The sequence below is a fragment of the Neovison vison genome, chromosome 5 (genome assembly GCF_020171115.1).
Source record: "Neovison vison isolate M4711 chromosome 5, ASM_NN_V1, whole genome shotgun sequence".
Lineage (NCBI taxonomy): Eukaryota > Metazoa > Chordata > Mammalia > Carnivora > Mustelidae > Neogale > Neogale vison.
The window spans coordinates 35,371,474-35,391,881 of record NC_058095.1 but is presented as its reverse complement, the minus strand read 5'-3'; the positions used below and the strand labels follow the sequence as shown (position 1 = coordinate 35,391,881).

Genomic DNA, 20,408 nt, shown 5'->3' with positions numbered 1-20,408 from the left:
TCTCAGAGTTTATTCCGTGAGCACTGTTCTATACAGAGCACCATAGAGACAGAACACGAGATTTATGCCTGACAAGGTGCTTACAGTGTGGTTGGGAGGCAGAAGTAACTATGTATGAAGCTGGGGCTTTTCTGTAGGTGTCAACTTTTTTTTTTTTTTTTTTAAAGATTTTATTTATTTATTTATTTGGCAGAGAGCAAGCACAAGCAGGGAGAATGGCTGGCAGGGGAGAAGCAGGCTTCCCACAGAGCAGGGAGCCAGATGTGGGGTCCAGTCCCAGGACCCTGGGATCATGACCTGAGCTGAAGGCAGCTGCTTAATCAACTGAGCCACCCAGGCACCCCAATGTCTGCTTCTTTAGATGAATTGGGGTACTTTGTTTCTTGTAAGGTTGGGTTTCATCCAAAATAGATTACTACCAGTTTGGATTATGGATTCAGAAAGCACCGAATGTGTACTAATACTAGGCACTTGTGCTAGGTCTTGGGGATATAGTGGTAACAGTGGTCACCTCATAAAGTGTAGAGCGTAATGGACTGACATGTTTAACAAGTTGGGTGAATGTATGATGCATGTCTTGATGCGACTATGGGGGAAAAATAAAATATGTCATGATACAGTATTAACAGGGACAACAGAATTTAGATTGGGGAGTCAAGGGAAGGTCTCTGTGAGGAAGCGACATATTAGTTGAGGCCATTAGGAAGAGTTACAGATTAACCAGGCAAAGAATAGTGGTACTAGTACTTCAGGTGGCCTCAGTTGTGTGTGTGCAAAAGTCATGAGGTAAGATAGAGCTAAAGGAAAACTAATGTGGCAGAATGTGAGGGACAGGGAGAAAGAATGGTGGTAAAAGATGAGGTTTGAAAAATAGGCAGGAGGGGCGCCTGGGTGGCTCAATGGGTTGGGCCCCTGCCTTCGGCTCAGGTCCTGATCCCAGAGTCCTGGGATTGATCCCCGCATCGGGCTCTCTGCTCAACGGGGAGCCTGCTTCCTCCTCTCTCTCTGCCTGCCTCTCTGCCTGCTTATGATCTCCGTCTGTCAAATAAGTAAATAAAATATTTTTTAAAAAAAAGAAAAGAAAAATAGGCAGGAGTCAGAGGACTTTCAGAGACTTTTAAGACCACATTAAAGATTTTGAATTAAATTCACATTGACACCACCATTGAAAAATTTTAAACAAGGAATGGTATGAAATAATTTACATTTTAAAAAGATCGTTCTTGGGGCGTCTGGGTGGCTCAGTGGGTTAAGCCTCTGCCTTCGGCTCAGGTCACATGATCTCAGGATCCTGGGATTGAGCCGCACATCAGGCTCTTTGCTCCGCGGAGAGCCTGCTTCCTCCCTGTCTCTCTGCCTGTTTCTCTGCCTACTTGTGATCTCTCTCTCTGTCAAATAAATAAATAAAATCTTTAAAAATAAATAAACAAAAAGATCATTCTTGCTACTGTTTGGACAGTTGACTAAAAATGGACAAGAGTGCAAATGGAGAAGCCAGTTCTTATCAAACCTTTGCAGTAATCCAGGTGAAAGATTTGAAATAGAAACCCTATCTTGTGGGTGTACAGTTTATTGACTATAGTCCAGATTTCTAAAAAACATATGTATATATAATGGTAGATATATAATTTAAAAACAAAAGTGGAGGTGTAGTATTCAGACTTTGCTGAAACTTGTTCATTTTATGTGTCATGGTAATTTTCCTTGATAACTCCTTTTCATTTCTGAAGATTTTTGCTTCTTAATGACTCTTAAAGAGGGATTAACAGTTCAAATATGAGTGAGGTACACAAGTTTCATAGATTGTGTCTGTGTGTGACTTTTCATAGTTACTTTTAGACAATAGTTTGAACTCAGTTTCTTTTATTATTTTTTTTTCTAAACCTTTCCAAGTTTTTGTTGTTGGGAATTAACCTAGATTATTTTGTATGCTAATTTGATGTCTAGACTAAGCTGTTCATTCTTAGCCTGTGGTGATCTTGAATTGGCTGGGAAAGCACCTGTGCTAATTAAAAATCCCTTGGGTTAAGGAAGGCTTTCATCCCCATCTTTACCTCCCAAAGAGTTTTCTGGGTTTGGGGCTGTTTTGCATCGCCCTTGCAATAGTTTTTTCCTTTGGTATATTACAAGATTTTTACTCTTGTCTTTGGAAGCCTTTGCTTCTAAAACATCACCAGGAGTTTCATCCCTTTGTGTCTTAAAGATATTAACTCTTATATGTGTGTATTATTTTACTCAGTTTTGTTATATTTAAAATTGTTTATAATATTCTATATTTATGGGCATTTTAAGGTTTTGTGTAATCACTTATCTCTTTATGATTTTTGCCTGTGTTCTGTTTTGAAAGGCAATGTTACCAGGTGACTTTTATCACTACTGTGATTTAAGTTGAAAAAAAATTTTTTTTTCTATATTTAATCAGGAGGCATCTTACTTTGCTTCCCCATTTTTATATACTCTTTATTAGCTACTTCAGTGATTTAAAAATTTTTTCTTTCATCATATGTTGATTTTTGCATTTTGGTACATTAATTGGTCTGTTTTCATACCTGTATAGTATTGCTATAGGTGGGATTTTTGTTGTTGTTTTTTTGTTTTTTTATTTTTTAAGTGGGGGAGAGGGGCAGAGACAGAATCTTTTTTTTTCTTTATAAGATTTTATTTATTTATTTGATAGACAGATCACAAGTAGGCAGAGAAGCAGGCAGAGACAGAGAGAGGGGGAAGCAAGCAGGCTCCCCGCTGAGCAGAGAGCCCAATGCAGGGCTCGATCCCAGCACCCTGGGATCATGACCTGAGCCACCCAGCTGACCCGACAGAGAGAATTTTTTTTTTTTTTTTCCCAGAGAGAGAATTTTAAGCAGACTCCATGCCCAGCACGAGCTGGCTGTGGGGCTTTATCTCACAACCCTGAGATCATGACCTGAGCTGAAATCAAGAGTTGTATTGACTGAGCCATCCAGGCACCCCTGTTCTAGTTGTATTTTATTGTCTGTTTTTGTATCTGTTGGGAGGTAATTTACCTACTTCTAAAAATAAGCTATTTTTCCGTATTTTCCTTAAAGAACCAATAGCTAAAAGTAGTTGATCAGAGTCCTTTAATAGCCTCATTATTCATTGCATACAGAATATGAAACACCATTGGGGTGCCTCAGTGGCTTTGTTGGTTAAGCGTCTATCTTGGGTTCAGGTCATGATCCCATGATGTCTTGCATGGGACTTCTTGTTCAGTGGGGAGCCTGTTTTTCCCTCTGTCAGCCACTCTCCCCTGCTTGTGTGCACTCACACTTGCTATTGCTGTCTCTGGCAAATAAATAAAATCTTTAAAAAAAAAAAAATGGAACACTAAGAATGAACTGAAATAAGTCACATTTTAAAAATCTAACAAAATCAGTACCAAATACTTTACTGTATAAGCCATATGAATCTATGAAGGAATTACTCTTTGAATCTTCTACTCTATAAATTTTTTAACATTACCCTCTTATGTGTACTCTTCGTTCCTGATAGATTATCTTCAAGAAGCAGTGTAGTGTAAGTTATTAAGAACATGGATGTAAGGGCGCCTGGGTGGCTCAGTGGGTTAAGCCGCTGCCTTCCGCTCAGGTCATGATCTCAGGGTCCTGGGATCGAGTCCCGTATCGGGTTCTCTGCTCAGCATGGAACCTGCTTCCTCCTTTCTCTCTTCCTGTCTCTCTGCCTACTTGTGATCTCTGTCAAATAAATAAATAAAATCTTAAAAAAAAAAAAAAAAAAAAAGAACATGGATGTAAAGACAGACTGCCTGGGGCCAGATTTGTATTTTCCACTTCTTAATTGGGAGGTTTTGATCAGGTTATTTAACTTTAACATGCCTCGATTTCCTTAACTGTGAAAGGATAGAAGGAGTACTTACGAAAAGCACTTAAAACAGTGCCTGGCACATACTAGATCTTTGTAAGCATTAAATGCTATTTTTAATCTGAATCAGTGTCCAGAAATCCTGTTCATAGAATGTGTAAATTTGCTTTTTGGGGGGCATAAACCTGATAAGGATAATTTGAAGCAGATCATTAAACTCTTCCCAGAATTTAAATATGAACCCATTTTTAGCTAGAAAAATTGAATAGTTGAGTAAAGGGGGGGTGTTATGTTAATAAGGGCATGTTTATGATATATTTATAACTTTAACTAAGGAAGTAACTTTTCTAAATTTTAAATTTCAATTTTCTAAATTGAAATAGAAAAATTGAATAGTTGAGTAAAGGGGGGGTATTACGTTAATAAGGGCATGTTTATGATATATTTATAACTTTAAGGAAGTAACTTTTCTAAATTTTAAATTTCAATTTTCTAAAATTTAAATTTCTAAGTTTTAGTTTCAAGGGGCACCTCAGTGGGTTAAGCCTCTGCCTTCGGCTCAGGTCATGATCCTAGGGTCCTGGGATCAAGCCCTGCATCAGGCTCTCTGCTCAGCAGGGAGCCTGTTTCCCTCTCTCTCTGCCTGCCTCTCAGCCTACTTTGTGATCTCTGTCTGTCAAATAAATAAATAATCTTAAGTTTTAGTTTTGAACCCCATTTAGTAGGATATATACATTTTTAGTCATTAAAGGGATATTTTGAGTTGTAGAACATACAAGGTTGTCTCTTTTTGACCTAGTGAGTATAGGTAAAAAAGTTGTACAACTTGTTTTCATTTCTCCTATCTTAAAAGAAATGCTAAACCTTAAGTTTGCTAATGATGAGTTATTTTGGTAAGCAAAAATTTTTTTGTTCTGTACTGTTTTTGGAGTGTGTATATATTTATTTCGTTAAGTACATTTGTTTTTCGGCACCAGATCAGAAATTTATCACATTGTTAAGCCCCCGAATAGGGCTTATGTTATAAATACTCATATTTATTTTCCCTGAGTTATTCTCTGTTGGTTGATTAGTCAAAGTATGACAGTGGTTAGTAACACTGAATTTTACTGTGTACATTCCTAGAAGCTCTTACTATAGCAGAAAACATAATAACCTCCAAAATTAACAAATCTTTCCTTCTAAAGTTTTACTGTTTTTGTTTTTTCAATTTTTCTTAATTAACATATAATGTATTATTTGCCCCAAGGGTACAAGTGTGTGACTCATCAGGCTTACACACTCTACAGCAGTCACCATAGCACATACCCTCCCCAGTGTCCATAACCCAACCACCCTATCTTTCCCTTCTGCAACCCTCAGTTTGTTTTGTGAGATTATGGTTTTCTCTTATGGTTTGTTTTTCTCCTGATCCCATCTTTCATTTTTTCCCTTCCTTATCCCTCAAACCCCCCACTTGGGCTCTCAAATTCCTCATATCAGGGAGATCATATGATAATTGTCTTTCTCTAACTTATTTCGCTCAGCATAATACCCTCTAGTTCCATCCACATCATCACAAATGGCAAGATTTCATTTCTTTTGGTGGCTGCATAGTATTCCATTGTATATATATACCACATTTTCTTTATCCATTCATCTGTTGATGGACATCTAGGTTTTTTCCATAGTTTGACTATTGTGGACATTGCTGCTGTAAACTTTCGGGTGCGCGTGCCCCTTTGGGTCACTACATTTGTATCTTTAGGGTAAATACCCAGTAGTGCAATTGCTGGGTTGTAGGGTAGCTCTGTTTTCAACTTTTTGAGGAACCTCCATGCTGTTTTCCAGAGTGGCTGCAACAGCTTGCATTCCCACCAACAGTGTAGGAGGGTTCCCCTTTCTCTACATCCTTGCCAGCATCTGTCATTTCCTGATTTGTTAATTTTAGCCATTCTGACTGGTGTGAGGTGGTATCTCATTGTGGTTTTGATTTGTATTTCCCTGATGCCAAGTGATGTGGAGCACTTTTTCATGTGTCTGTTGGCTATCTGGATGTCTTCTTTGCAGAAATGTCTGTTCATGTCCTCTGCCCATTTCTTGATTGGATTATTTGTTCTTTGGGTGTTGAGTTTGATAAGTTCTTCATATATCTTGGACACTAGCCCTTTAACTGATACATCCTTTGCAAATAATCTTCTCCCATTCTGTCAGTTGTCTTTTGGTTTTGTTGACTGTTTCCTTTGCTGTGCAAAAGCATTTAATCTTGATGAAGTTCTACTAGTTTATTTTTGCCCTTGCTTCCCTTGCCTTTGGCAATGTTTCGATGAAGTTGCTGTGGATGAAGTTGCTGTGGCTGAGGTCGGAGAGGTTGCTGCCTGTGTTCTCCTCAAGGATTTTGATGGATTTCTGTCTCACATTGAGGTCTTTCATCCATTTTGAGTCTGTTTTTGTGTGTGGTGTAAGGAAATGGTCCAGTTTCATTTTTCTCCATGTGGCTGTTCAATTTTCCCAACACCATTTGTTGAAGAGACTGTCTTTTTTCCATTGGACATTCTTTCCTGCTTTGTTGAAGATTCGTTGACCATAGAGTTGAGGGTCTATTTCTAGGCTCTCTGTTCTGTTCCATTGATCTGTGTGTCTGTTTTTGTGCTAGTACCATACTGTCTTCATGATGACAGCTTTGTAATAAAGCTTGAAGTCTGGAATTGTGATGCCACCAACTTTGGCTTTATTTTTCAACATTTCTCTGTCTTTTCTGGTTCCATATAAATTTTAGGATTATTTGTTCCATTTCTTCAGAAAAAATTGATGGTACCTTGATGGGGATTGCATTAAACATGTAGATTGCTTTAGGTAGCATAGATACTTTCACAATATCTGTTCTTCCAATCCAGGAGCATGGAACATTTTTCCATTTCTTCATGTGTCTTTCTCAATTTCTTTCATGAATACTTTATAGTTTTCTGAGTACAAAGTCTTTTCCTCTTTGGTTAGGTTTATTCCTAGGTATCTTTTGGTATTGGGTACAATTGTAAATGGGATTGACTCCTTAATTTCTCTTTCTTCTGTCTTGTTGGTGTATAGAAATACAACTGATTTCTGTGCGTTGATTTTATATCCTGACACTTTACTGAATTCTTATACAAATTCTAGCAAATTTGGAGTGGAGTCTTTTGGCTTTTCCATAGAAAGTATCATATCATCTGCAAAGAGTGACAGTTTAACTTCTTCTTTGCCGATTTGGACGCCTTTAATTTCTTTTTGTTGTCTGATTGCTGAGGCTAGGACTTCTAGTACTATGTTAAATAGCAGTGGTGATAATGGACGTCCCTGCCGTGTTCCTGACCTTAGCCGAAAAGCTGTGTTTTTCTCCATTGAGAATGATATTTGCTGTGGGTTTTTCATAGATGGCTTGGATGATATTGAGGAGTATACCCTTGTCCCTACACTTTGAAGAGTTTTGATCAAGAAAGGATGCTGTACTTTGTCAAATGCTTTTTCAGCATCTATTGAGAGTATCATGTGGTTCTTGTTCTTTCTTTTATTAATGTGTTGTATCACATTGATTGATTTGCGGGTGTTGAACCAACCTTATAGCCCTGGAACAAATCCCACTTGGTTGTGGTGAATAACCTTTTAATGTACTGTTGGATCCTATTGACTAGTATTTTGGTGAAAATTTTCACATCTGCATTCATCAAGGATGTTGGTCTATAATTTTTTTTTAAAGATTTTATTTATTTATTTGACAGAGAGAGATCACAAGTAGGCAGAGAGGCAGGCAGAGGGAGAGAGAGGAGGAAGCAGGCTCCCTGCTGAGCAGAAAGCCCGATGCGGGACTCGATCCCAGGACCCTGAGATCATGACCTGAGCTGAAGGCAGCGGCTTAACCCATTGAGCCACCCAGGCGCCCTGGTCTATAATTTTTTGATGGGGTCTTTGGTGGGGGATCAAGGTAATGCTGGCTTCATAAAATGAGTTTGGCAGTTTTCCTTCCATTTCTATTTTTTTGGAACAGTTTCAGGAGAATAGATAGTAATTTTTCTTTAAATATTTGGTAGAATTCCCCTGGGAAGCCCTTTGGCCCTGGGCTCTTGTTTGTTGGGAAATTTTTGATGACTGCTTCAATCTCCTTACTGGTTATGGGTCTGTTCAGGTTTTCTATTTCTTCCTGGTTCAGTTTTGGTAGTTGTTTTTTGGGTTTGTTTTGTTTTAAGATTATTTATTTATTTGACACAGAGAGGGAGATCAGAAGAGGGAGATCAGAAGTAGGCAGAGAGGCAGGCAGAGGGGGGCCCGGCATCAGGCTCCCTGCTGAGCAGAGAGCCCGATGTGGGGCTTGATCCCAGGAGCCTGAGATCATGACCTGAGCCAAAGGCAAAGGCTTTAACCCACTGAGCCACCCAGGCGCTCCCAGTTTTGGTAGTTTATACATCTCTAGGAATGCATCCATTTTAAAATTTTACTGTTATTATGACTATCTGACCATTTTATGTGGAAACATTTCTGCCTTTTCTTCCTGAGCATTTGGTGGTCCCTTATCTGTTCTCCCCTTCAAGAGTTAGGGATTTTTCAGAGTTGTCTTTATTGATTTGCATTAAAGTATCTACCTAATTTGACCTGGCTTCCATTGAGACTAGTGATTGGCCCAAGAACTAGCTGACTGAGCTTGTGGTATATTTTCTTAGCACAAAGTTAATGGCCCATTTGACAAATGAATTCTAGATCTTGTCCTCTTTCTGAAACCCATGTTCTATCAACTGAGCTAAAAGTTAAGTGCCTATAAAGTGAATTAATAAAACAAAATTCAAGCCTTCTAAGGCCCTGTATTTATAAAATACATATAAATTCAAAAGCTGGTGAAGCTGGAGTGGGGCAGAGGTATTTATTTGTCTCTTTTTAACTGTGTGCATGTATTATTCATGATAAACATTTAACACATTTGTTAAAATTTTCTTTTTCCCTTTTTGTTTTTTTAAGATTTTTATTTTAAGTAATACCTACACCTAATGTGGGGCCTGAACTCACAACACCAAGATTGAGCTGCATGTTCTACCGAACCAACCAGGCATCCCTAAAATGTCATTTTTAAAAGATGTTCTAAGGGTGCCTGGGTGGCTCAGTCAGTTTAGTGCTTAACTCTTCCTTTCAGATCGGGTCATGATCTCCAGGTCGTGAGATCACGTTCCTCCCTCAGTGTGAGTTGGCTTGAGATCCTCTTCCTCTCACTCTGCCCCCTCTCCCACAGACTCACTTGCACTCTCTATCTCTCTCTATCAAATAAATAAATGTTTGAAACAAAAGTTCTAAAAAGGCAAAATGAATAAATGATTGTGACATGATTAGAAATCCTGCCATCTTGGATTATTTTGTGTTTTTAGTTCTTTTTTCATCCTGGAATACTTTATTTATTACTGTTTTTTTAAGACTTTATTTATTTGAGAGAGCGAGAAAGAGTGCAGGAGAGAGCACAGAGGGAGGGGGCAACAGGAGAGGAAGGAACAGATTCCCCACTGAGCAGGGAGCCCAACCTGGGGTTTGGTCCCAGGACTACATGAGAGTAGGACCTGAGCTGAAGGCAGACACTTAACCGACTGAGCCACCCAGGTGCCCCCCTAGATTACTTTAGATGTCTTTTGGTGTGCTTGTAAAGTGTTATGGCCAGAACTGAGCTGAGATTCTTGTGGTAGTCTGAGGAGCCCTTTAAGTGGGGCATATTGAGCATTCTGGCTTTTGGACATTATCTGTGCTATAATTTTGATAATTTTACATTAACTATCTAGTTTTGTTTAAAGAAAAGTTAATTTTAAAAGTTTCTTATATATAATTTTTTATGTTTATTTAAAAGTTTTATTTGAGAGAATGCGTGAAGCAGACTTCCCACTGAATGGGGAACCTGACATGGGTCTAGATCTTAGGACCCCAAGATCATGACCTAAGCCAAAGGCAGATGCTTAACTGACTGAACCACCCAGGCGCCCCATAACTTTTTAAGTTTATATAATAAATAATTATATAGCACTTTGTAGTGTTCAACATGTACCAGATACTATTTTATAAATGCTAACTTTTACCTTTATATACAACTATTAAAATGTTTTTTATGAATTGTAGAAATTTGTTAATTTAGGGGCTCCTGAGTGGCTTCGTCAGTTAAGCATTTGACTCTTAGTTTTGACTCAGGTCGTGGTCTCAGGGTTGTGAGATTGAGCCCCTGGGCATGGAGCTTGCCCTGGATTGTCTGTCTCCCTCTGCCCCTTCTCCCCTCTTAAAAAAAGTTGTTAATTTACTGCTGTATTTCTCTCAGACAGCAGACGTATGTTTCCTGATACTGCTGTGTGATCATACCGACTTGGGGTAATATCCATGAAATAATCAAATATTAAGTCAATTAAATTATATCTGTAAGTATAACTAAAGTATAAAATTAAATTAACATTTTAAAATTACCTTTTTCATTTTCATTTCAGCTTTACCAACAGGGACGCTTATGTCAACTGGGCAGTGAATTTTGTGAATTGGAAGTTTTTGCTAAAGTATTGAGAGCTTTGGATAAAAGGTAAAATCACTTTTTAAAAAAATTACAGTAAACTATACATGCCTGAATTTTACCATTGTAACTTCTTAGGTGTACTTCACTGGCATTAAGTGCAATTCCCATTATGAAACCATCAGTACCACCTTGCTTTTTGTGTTCAAGAAAATGAGATTGAATTTATCTTTCCCATGGTAGCTGTTACCATGTAGTAAGAACCACATACATGTATAGTGACACAGCATTTGATTATACTTGCTGTTCTCTTTAGGATTCATCCCAGAGGGATGCCTGGGTGGCGCAGTTGGTTGGACAACTGCCTCCGGCTCAGGGCGTGATCCTGGAGTCCCGGGATCGAGTCCCACATCAGGCTCCCAGCTCCATGGGGAGTCTGCTTCGCTCTCTGACCTTCTCCTCGCTCATTCTCTCTCACTGTCTCTCTCTCTCAAATAAATAAATAAATAAATAAATAAATAAATAAAAAAGGATTCATCCCAGAATTTGCTTTCTTTCTTTTTAAGATTTTATTTATTTACTTGTCAGAGAGAGAGAGTGCGAGAGCAAGCACAGGCAGACAGAGTGGCAGGCAGAGACAGAGAGAGAAGCAGGCTCTCTGCTGAGCAAGGAGCCGGATGTGGAACTCGATCCTAGGACGCTGGGATCATGACCTGAGCTGAAGGCAGCGGCTTAACCAACTGAGCCACCCAGGCGTCCCCAGAATTTGCTTTAAAAGCCATTTCTTTTTCCTAACTCTAGGAAAATAAGAATGTAGTTTTTACAAAATACTGCTGTCTCTAATAAGAACATTATCAAGTTCCATTTGTTCAACAAATTAACTAAGTATATACTTGTTGAATGCCTAGTCTTTGTTAGGTACTGTTGAAGATCGGGGATTACAGCAGTGAATAAAATCTGTGTCTCTTTTTGGTGGATTTTGTATTTTAGAGAAGAATGATAAAATAATAAACAAGTGGGGCGCCTGGGTAGCTCAGTGGATTAAAGCCTCTTCTTTTGGCTCAGGTCATGATGCCAGGGTTATGGGTTCGAGCCCCACATCGGGCTCTCTGCTCAGCAGGGAGCCTGCTTCTTTCTCTCTCTCTCTCTGCCTGCCTCTCTGACTACTTGTGATCTCTCTCTGTGTGTCAAATAAATAAATAAAATCTTTAAAAAATAATAATAGTAATAATAAACAGGTAAATAATCAGCATAATTTCAGTATTCAGGGGTAACTTTGAAATGTGGCCTTTGTATTACAGAGAAACTACTGGTTGAATAATTAAAATAAATCTGTTAAAAAAAAACAAACATAACTGAGAACTTCATATTGATAAAGAAGGCTACAGAAAAACTTCTTTTAAAAACATTCTTTAAGGGCGCCTGGGTGGGTCAGTGGGTTAAGCCGCTGCCTTCGGCTCAGGTCATGATCTCAGGGTCCTGGGATCGAGTCCCGCATCGGGCTCTCTGCTCAGCAGGGAGCCTGCTTCCTCCTCTCTCTCTCTGCCTGCCTCTCTGCCTACTTGTGATCTCTCTCTGTCAAATAAATAAATAAAATCTTTAAAATAAATAAATAAATAAATAAATAAAATAAAAACATTCTTTAAGGGGCGCCTGGGTGGCTCAGTGGGTTAAGCCTCTGCCTTTGGCTCAGGTCATGATCTTGGGGTCCTGGGATCGAGTCCCGCATTGGGCTCTCTGCTCAGGGGGAAGCCTGCTTCCCCAGCTCTGTCTGCCTGCCTCTCTGCCTACTTGTGATCTCTGTCTGTGAAATAAACAAATAAATAAAAACCATAAATAAAAATTCTTTAAGAAAAGGTTAGCTTTCTGGGATTTGAATTTCTCTATACAATTCTAAACATGGCCATTGTAAAGATTTAGTGGAATACCTCTCTTTCATCTCTCAGGTTATCTTTCACCAAGTCCAAATCCCTTGGTAAGTGTTTAATATATTTGTAAAACTAAAAGCATGTAGTTTGACTTTTTTTCCCCTTTATCCAAAGCAGTGGTTCTGTTATTTACAGTTGTTATTTACAATTTTTTATTGAGATATAATTCACATACCACCACATTCAGCATTTTAAATTGTACAGTTCAGTGGCTTTTAGTGTATTCACAAGGTTTTGCAACCATCACCACTTTCTAATTCTAGAACATTTTCATCACCGCGAAAAGAAATCCTGTACCCATTAACAGTCACTTCTTATGTCCTCTTACCCTGGCCTACCATTAATCAACTTTCTGTCTCTGAATTTACCTATTCTGGACACATCATATAAAGGGAATCAAAATATATGGTCTTTCGTAACGGGCTTCTTTTACTTATAATGTTTTGAAGGTTTATTCATGTTGTTGCTTGTATCAATACTTCTTCCTTTTATGGCTGAATAGTTTTCTATTGTATGAACATACTGTGTTTTGTTTAGTCATCTGTTGATAAACATTTTGCCTATTTGGCTATTCTGATAATGCTGCTATGAACATTTATGGATAAGATTTTGTGTGGACGTATGTTTTCAGTTCTCTTGTATATATAACTAGGGTGTATAAATACGATCACCCTATGGTTAGCTTTTTTAGTAACCTCAAAACTATTTTCCATAGGTGCTATTGCATTTTAACATTCCTACCATCAGTGTATGAGAGTTCCAGTGTTTACATATTTTTGCCATCACTTTTTGAGAATAGTAATCACTTACAGGGTGTGAAGTGGTATCTCATTGTGATTTTGGTTTGCATGTCCCTGATGATTAATAGTATTGATCATCTTTTCATGTGCTTATTGGTCATTTGTTTATTTTCTTTGAGGAACTCTTCTGTTTCAGATCCATTGCCCATTTTTAAATTGGGTTATTGTTGAATTATAAGATTGTTAGGTTTTTAAAAGTTAGTTTTACTTTTTACTGCCATTAGTTTACACATAAAGGATCACTCAGTGATCCTCTGAATAAAGATACTAGGCTAAATTGTGGATTATTGTAGCCTCATAATTCGTAAGGCAGAAAAGGTTTTTTATCTTGTTCCATCTTTTAAAATAATGGTACTGTTATTTTTTAAAAAGAAAGCTAGCACTTTCTAAAACTATAAGCTATGTTACCTTTATAAAATAACCTTTTCTTACCTTGCAGACATTTGCTTCATCATTGTTTCCAGGCTTTGATGGATCATGGTGTGAAAGTTGCTTCGGTCTTGGCCTACTCATTCAGTAGGCGGTGCTCTTACATAGCAGAATCAGATGCTGCAGTAAAAGAAAAAGCCATTCAAGTTGGCTTTGTTTTAGGTAAGTAATAGTAAAATAGAGGAGTATTTTGTTCTATAATATGACTCATATTAAACTTACTAACAATAAAGGATTCAACGAGGACATTCCAAAAGTCTACATATGGAGGTTGTGAGAAAAACATCAGAAAAACTAAATGTGATTTATTGAATGTAACTTTAAACCAAACACTACAGGAGGCATTTATTTAAAAACAAAAAAAGATTTTATTTATTTTTTTGAGAGAGTGAGCAAGAGAACACAAGTGGGTGAGAGAAGCAGGCTCCCTGCAGGAAGCCTGATGTGGGGCTTGATTCCAAGACCCTGGGATTATGACTTGAGCCAAAGGCAGACACTTAACGGACTCAGCCACACAGGTGCTCCCTAAACGTTATGTTTCTAAATCCTCACAACATTTCAGTATTGTGAGCACTTTACAAATGAGTAAGGATTCAGAAAATTTAAGTAACTTGCTCTAGTCACATAGCTAGTAGTGTACTAAAAGTTTAGAATCCCCTGTCTGTAGATCCATACCATATATTTTGCTACATGTCATGCTGCCAGCAGCCTATTTCACCAGCTTACCATATGCTGTGACATGGGACTTAATCCTTTTGGAGCCTCAGTTTTCAGGCTGTAAAATAAAGATAATTTTTTATTTCCTCAGGAGGATGTTAAGAAAATACTGAAAACATACATGGGAAAGGGATCTGTAAAGTTTTTGTATGTTACATAGAGAAAAGTATTTAAGGTTTATATAATATTTAATATGCTGTTTATAAATCTACATAGATAAGTATGTTTCAGGCAACTACTTATTAAAGTTGTTGTTGCCCTTCTTGCTTTCTTTTAAAAAATTTTTTTGATGGGGTGCCTGGGTGGGTCGGTTGGGCGTCTGCCTGAGGCTCATGTCATGATCCCAGGACCCTGAGATTGAGCCCCTCATTGGGCTCCCTGCCTACTTCTCCAATTCTGCTACTGCCTCATTCTTCCTCTGCCACTCCCCCTACTTGTGGGCACATGCTTGCATGCTTTCTCCCTCTCTCTCTCTCAGATAAATACAGTCCTTAAAAAAAATTTTTAGGGGCACCTGGGTGGCTCAGTCGGTTGGGCCACTGCCTTCAGCTCAGGTCATGATCCTAGAGTCCCAAGATCAAGTCCCACGTCGGGCTTCTGGCTCTGCGGGGAGTCTGCTTCTCCCTCTGACCTTCTCCCCTCTCAATGCTCACTCACTCTCTCTCTCAAATAAATAAAATCTTAAAAAAAAATTTTTTTTTTAATGATTGTAGATTCGTTGTATCAAAACCAGGAATTAACACTGGTTTAATACTGTTAACTAGACTATAGACCTTATTTAATTTTCAAGTTTTTGCATGTACTTTCGTGTACATGTGTCTGTGTGTTTCTTTTTCTTTTTTTTTTAAAATATTTTATTTTATTTATTTGTCAGAGAGAGGGTGAGAGAATGCGCAAGAACAAGCAGGGGGAGGGAGAAGGAGGCTCCCTGCTCTGTAGGGCGTCCCAGCGGGGCTCAGTCCCAGGACCCTGGGATCATGACCTGAGCTTAAGGCAGTTGCTTAACTGAATGAGCCACCCAGGCATCCCTAGTGTCTGAGGTTATTTCCACATAACGGTATTCCATGAGGTTAATTCCATGTAAAGATTTGTACAGCTGTCATTACCATCAGAACACAGAACTAATCCATCAGTACAGACTCTCATGTTTAACTTCTCATTGGCATGTATGTGTTTTAGCTGTCTTAACACATACATGCACATACACTTTCTTTGCCAACACATTTTCATGATCATTTCCATTAGTCTTAGAATAATTCTTTGTATTGGTTATAGACAGTTTGCTGGAGGAACTTCAGAACTTTTTTTTCTAAAAAAAAAAAAACAAACATGGGGCGCCTGGGTGGCTCAGTGGATTGAGCCTCTGCCTCCGCTCAGGTCATGATCTCAGGGTCCTGGGATTGAGCCCCGCATTGGGCTCTCTGCTCAGCGGGGAGCCTGCTTCCCCCCTCTCTCTGCCTCTCTGCCTGCTTGTGATCTCTCTCTCTGTGTCAAATAAATAAATAATATCTTTTAAAAAAAAAACATTTATCCTTCGGTAGTCCCATGGAATATAAATTGCAACTAAGAATTATGACCAGAGAATGTCTATAGCAAGAATGTGTGATCTCAGTGAATGTTAAGGTTGACATCCCTTTAGTCCTAGAGGGTCATGTAAAAATCTGTGGGAGAGCAACTTTAGAATCAACAAAAGTGAAAGGCAGGAAGGTTTGTGTTCATTGAGGTCCTCTGTCATCTCCACAAACATGTATACCAGTATCTGGCCATTGTACTGAGCCAGGTTGAAGAAACATCTTGGAGATAGAATGAAATTCTAAAAAACTCATAGTTACATTATTGGTCTGGATCCTAAAATTACCAAAACAGTGAAAAAAATTTAATACCAAAAGTATGCAGTGATGGAGATTTTTTTTTAATGATAGCTTTATTGAGATGTTCTTTGAAATTGAGCATGGAGAGATTAAAAAGTTACGTTTGCCCTGCAAATTGAAAATGTTGGGATCATTAGAATATATGACTAATTAACCAGAAAATGTTAATTCGTAGGTTATGGAGTATTTTTAGAGAGTTAAAACTCTTGACTCCTTATTCAAGGCCTCAACATCATTCTGATTCCCCTAGTTTATAAGTTTTTGTTCTGTTTTGTTTTGTTTTACAGTATCTTTGTTTTGGGCCAGACACAGAACTTGAATACTGTGGTTGTTTTCATTTTAGATGATATTCATTTTAAGCATGTCACTTTAGCTTTTAAGTGATTTATTATTAAATTACTTAAAATTACTAGTTTTCTTGTCCTTTAGGTGGCTTTCTTTCAGATGCAGGCTGGTACAGTGATGCTGAGAAAGTTTTTCTATCCTGTCTTCAGTTGTGTACTCTACATGATGAGATGCTTCATTGGTTTCGTGCAGTAGAATGTTGTGTGAGGTAAGTTGAAACAGATCCTACTCTAATGGTCTTTAGTGGCTTTTGTAGTTTTAGCTCTTCAAGCGTGCTCCAACATTTATCTCTGAGGTGATAATTTGTATGTTTCATTAGTCTGGCCTCGTGTCTCTCATCTCTAAAATATAGTTAACTTGCTATAATCACCTTAGCTTAATATTTTTTACTTTGTCATAGAGCTTGTGTGTTCTCTTCACTCACCAAATATTTATTGAATGCCTCAGTGTATTCAGAACTGTGCTAGGCACTGGTTGCTGGCAAAATAAATCTGTGTTTTTCTTGAGAATTATTTTTTACTTTTTTTTTTTAAGATTTTATTTTTTTATTTGACAGAGATCACAGGACGCAGAGAGGCAGGCAGAGAGGGGTGGGGGGAGCGGGCTCCCTGCTGAGTAGAGAGCCCGATGTGGGGCTAGACCCCAGGACCCTGGGATCATGACCTGAGCTAAAGGCAGAGGCTTTAACCTACTGAGCCACCCAGGCGCCCCTTATTTTTTACTCTTGATGCATTTTTAGAATTATGTATAAGAAGATTAGTATTTTACTTATAAATACCTGTTTTCTTTAAAATATATTTTTTAACAGATGTACTTAAAGGAAAGGCAAGGTAGTTGAGAGGTAATGCTTTCTTCTTACTGTCTTTATTTTTTCTATGTACGTAACAAAATTATGAAGAGAATAAATACTATCTATAATCCTGTTGTCCAGAAATAACCACAATTATTGTATTGGTGTATTTTTCAATTTTAAGTGTGGAAAGGAACTTTCTGAACTGGTGGGAGAGAGACTTGAATCTAGATTTAAAAAGAACCCTGAGCCCCTACACAATTGGAGTTCCTAAAATCAAAGAATACATAGAAATTGGAAGCTATAAGATAGAAATATCTCCGTTACTGAGAGAAAATGCTATACCTCACCAATTTTTAGGGTAAAATAAATTTTTCAAATATATAGGGTACAGTATACTTAATGTACTTGAGCTGAGGAAAATACTTATGGAATTTCTCTAAACAAATAAAGGCTCAGTAGAGTAGGAATGGCTATCATGGTCATACCTTATCAGTGCTAGGGTTGGATATTATAATTTATATAATGCAAAAGTGTGATAGACATTTTAAATTAGGGTAGTGGTAGTGGAGGTAAGAATGATAGGAAAACTGTCCAAACGAGATAAAAACAGAAGAGAGGAAATAATTAAATATGATAAATGAAAAAAAAAGTTTACTAAATGAAAAATGAACAATAATATGATAAGCTTAAAACCAAATTTGGCTATCATCACAGTATATGGAAATGAGCTCAATTCCTTTGTGTAAATGTGGTATCTACAAAGAGTGTTGAAAAGTGAAATACAGCTATATATTGTTAAAATAGTATAAACAGGGGTGCCTGGGTGGCTCAGTGGGCTAAAGCCTCTGCCTTCAGCTTGGGTCATGGTCCCAGGGTCCTGGGATTGAGCCCCACATCGGGCTCTCTGCTCAGCAGGGAGCCTGCTTCCTCCTCTCTGTCTGCCTGCCTCTCTGCCTGCTTGTGATCTCTCTCAGTCAAATAAATAAATAAGATCTTTAAAAAAAAAAAAGTATTAACAGTATTAACAATAAAGCAAAATTCAGGATAAAAACCATTAGTTGATACAAAAGGGATATTGCTAATAAAATAAGTCCACTAAAAAGATTATAAATGCCATGTGTAGCAAATAAGATAGCAGCCACCTATATAAGCAGCATACCCTAAAAATACCCAGAATTTGAATATTATTTATTTATTTATTTGACAAACAGAGATCACAAGCAGGCAGAGAGCGAAGCAGAGAAAGAGATGAATGCCTAAACAAAATCAGGCTCCTGCCAACAAAGCATGAGGTGGAAAAATGCTATTAGTTACGGAGCTAGCAGTGTCTGCAGCATCTCACAGTGCTTTGCTCCCACACATAAAATTAAAACCACACTAGACTGACCCACCCCCCAAAAAAGATGCAAATGGGTAAAATCAGAAATACAAATCAAGGTTTCACTACCAGCCTTCCAGAAATGGAAACACAAGAGAATCCTATGAACAGCTGTGTGCAAACAGAATAGATATTGTAGCTGAAATGAACAAATCCCTAGAAATGAACAAAATTACCTAAATTGGCCCCCAAAAATCTCAACAAAGCTATTGCAAGTAGAGATTGAATCAGTAATCAAAAACCTTCCAACGTGGGTCACCTGGATGGCTCAGTTGATTAAGCATCCAACTCTTGGTTTTAGCTCAAGGTCTTGATTTCCAGTTCGAGCCCCACATTGGGCTCCACAGTGTGCATGGAACCTAAATAAAACCAAAAAACCTTCCAAAAAGAAAACTCCAGGACCAGAATTTCTCATCAAATGAGTGCTACCAAACATTTAAAGAAATAACACCAGACCTTCTCAGCGTTTTCCAAAAAATTAAGGAGGAAGGAATACTTCCTAACTCATGCTATGAGGCCAGCATTACCCTGATACCAAAGTCAGAAAAAAGACATCACAAGAGAAGAAAATTACAGGATAATATCCTCTGTGAATACAGATGTAAAAATTCTCATCAGATTGCAGGGGTGAAGGGGTAGGGAGAGGGAGGTGGGGTTATGGACATTGGGGAAGGTATGTGCTATGGTGAGTGCAGTGAAGTGTGTAAACCTGGTGATTCACAGACCTGTATCCCTGGGGCTAATAATACATTATATGTTAAATTAAAAAAATTTTTTTTAATTAAAAAAAATTCTCAATAGAATACTAGCACATCAAACTAATGGCATATAAAAGGATTGTATACTAGGAGTAATTGGGATTTATTCCAGGAATGCAACGATGATTGACGTAAGAAAGTCAGTGGGGGCGCTGGGTGGCTCAGTTGGTTAAGCAACTGCCTTCAGCTCAGGTCATGATCCCAGGGTCCTGGGATGGAGTCCCGCATTAGACTCCCTGCTCCACAGGAAGCCTGTTCTGCCTCTCCCACTTCCCCTGCTTATGTTTCCTCTCTCACTGTGTCTCTCGCTGTATCTCTCTGTCAGATCATTAATTAGAATCTTTAAAAAAAAAGGAGGGAGGAAGGGAAGGATGCCTGGGTGGCTCAGTTGGTTAAGCATCTGCCTTTGGCTCAGGTCTTTTGAGTCCCTCATTGGGCTCCTTGCTCAGTGGGGAGCCTTTTTCTACCTCTGCCTGCCTCTCTCCCTGCTTGTGCGCACACGCTCACTAGCTCTCTATAATAAAAATTTTAAAAAGAAGGAAAGAAACAGAATCTTCTCAATAGACACAAAAGACGTTTGACAAAATCTGACACCTTTTCATAATCGAACATTCAAAAAACCAGGAGCAGAAGAGTTCCTCAACATGATAGCATTTACGAAGAATCCACAGCTGACATCATACTCAATGGTGAAACACTGAAAAGCTTTGTCCCTAAGATCAAGAACAAGATCAAGGATGCCTGCTTTCACTATTACTATTAAACATTGCCCTGAAAGTTCTAACTAAAGGAATTAGACAAGAAAAAGAAAAAATAGCATCCATATTGGAAAGAAAGAAGTGAAACCAAAAAAAAAAAAAAAAAGAAGTGAAACCATTTCTGTTCACAGATGAGTTGGATTTCATCAAAATAAAAAACTATGCACATCAAAGGATGTTATCAAGAAAGTGGAATTGGAGAATTGGAGAAAATATTTGCAGATCATATATCAGATAAGGGTGTAGTATCCAATATATCAAGAACTACCGCTCAACAACAACCTGATTAAAAAATGGGTAAAGGGGGGGAGGGGGGTTA

General features: G+C 38.2%; 1 protein-coding gene across 2 annotated transcripts in view; it reads left to right on the top strand.

Annotated features, from left to right (window-relative positions):
• APPBP2 (amyloid beta precursor protein binding protein 2) overlaps positions 1-20,408 on the top strand; it is a 63,345-nt gene that overhangs the window by 18,705 nt on the left and 24,232 nt on the right. For both annotated transcript variants that reach the window (XM_044248507.1, XM_044248508.1), the window contains exons 2-4: positions 10,293-10,381; positions 13,480-13,631; positions 16,487-16,610. In XM_044248507.1, the coding sequence (XP_044104442.1) occupies positions 10,293-10,381; positions 13,480-13,631; positions 16,487-16,610 (365 nt within the window). The remainder of the gene's footprint in view (positions 1-10,292; positions 10,382-13,479; positions 13,632-16,486; positions 16,611-20,408) is intronic.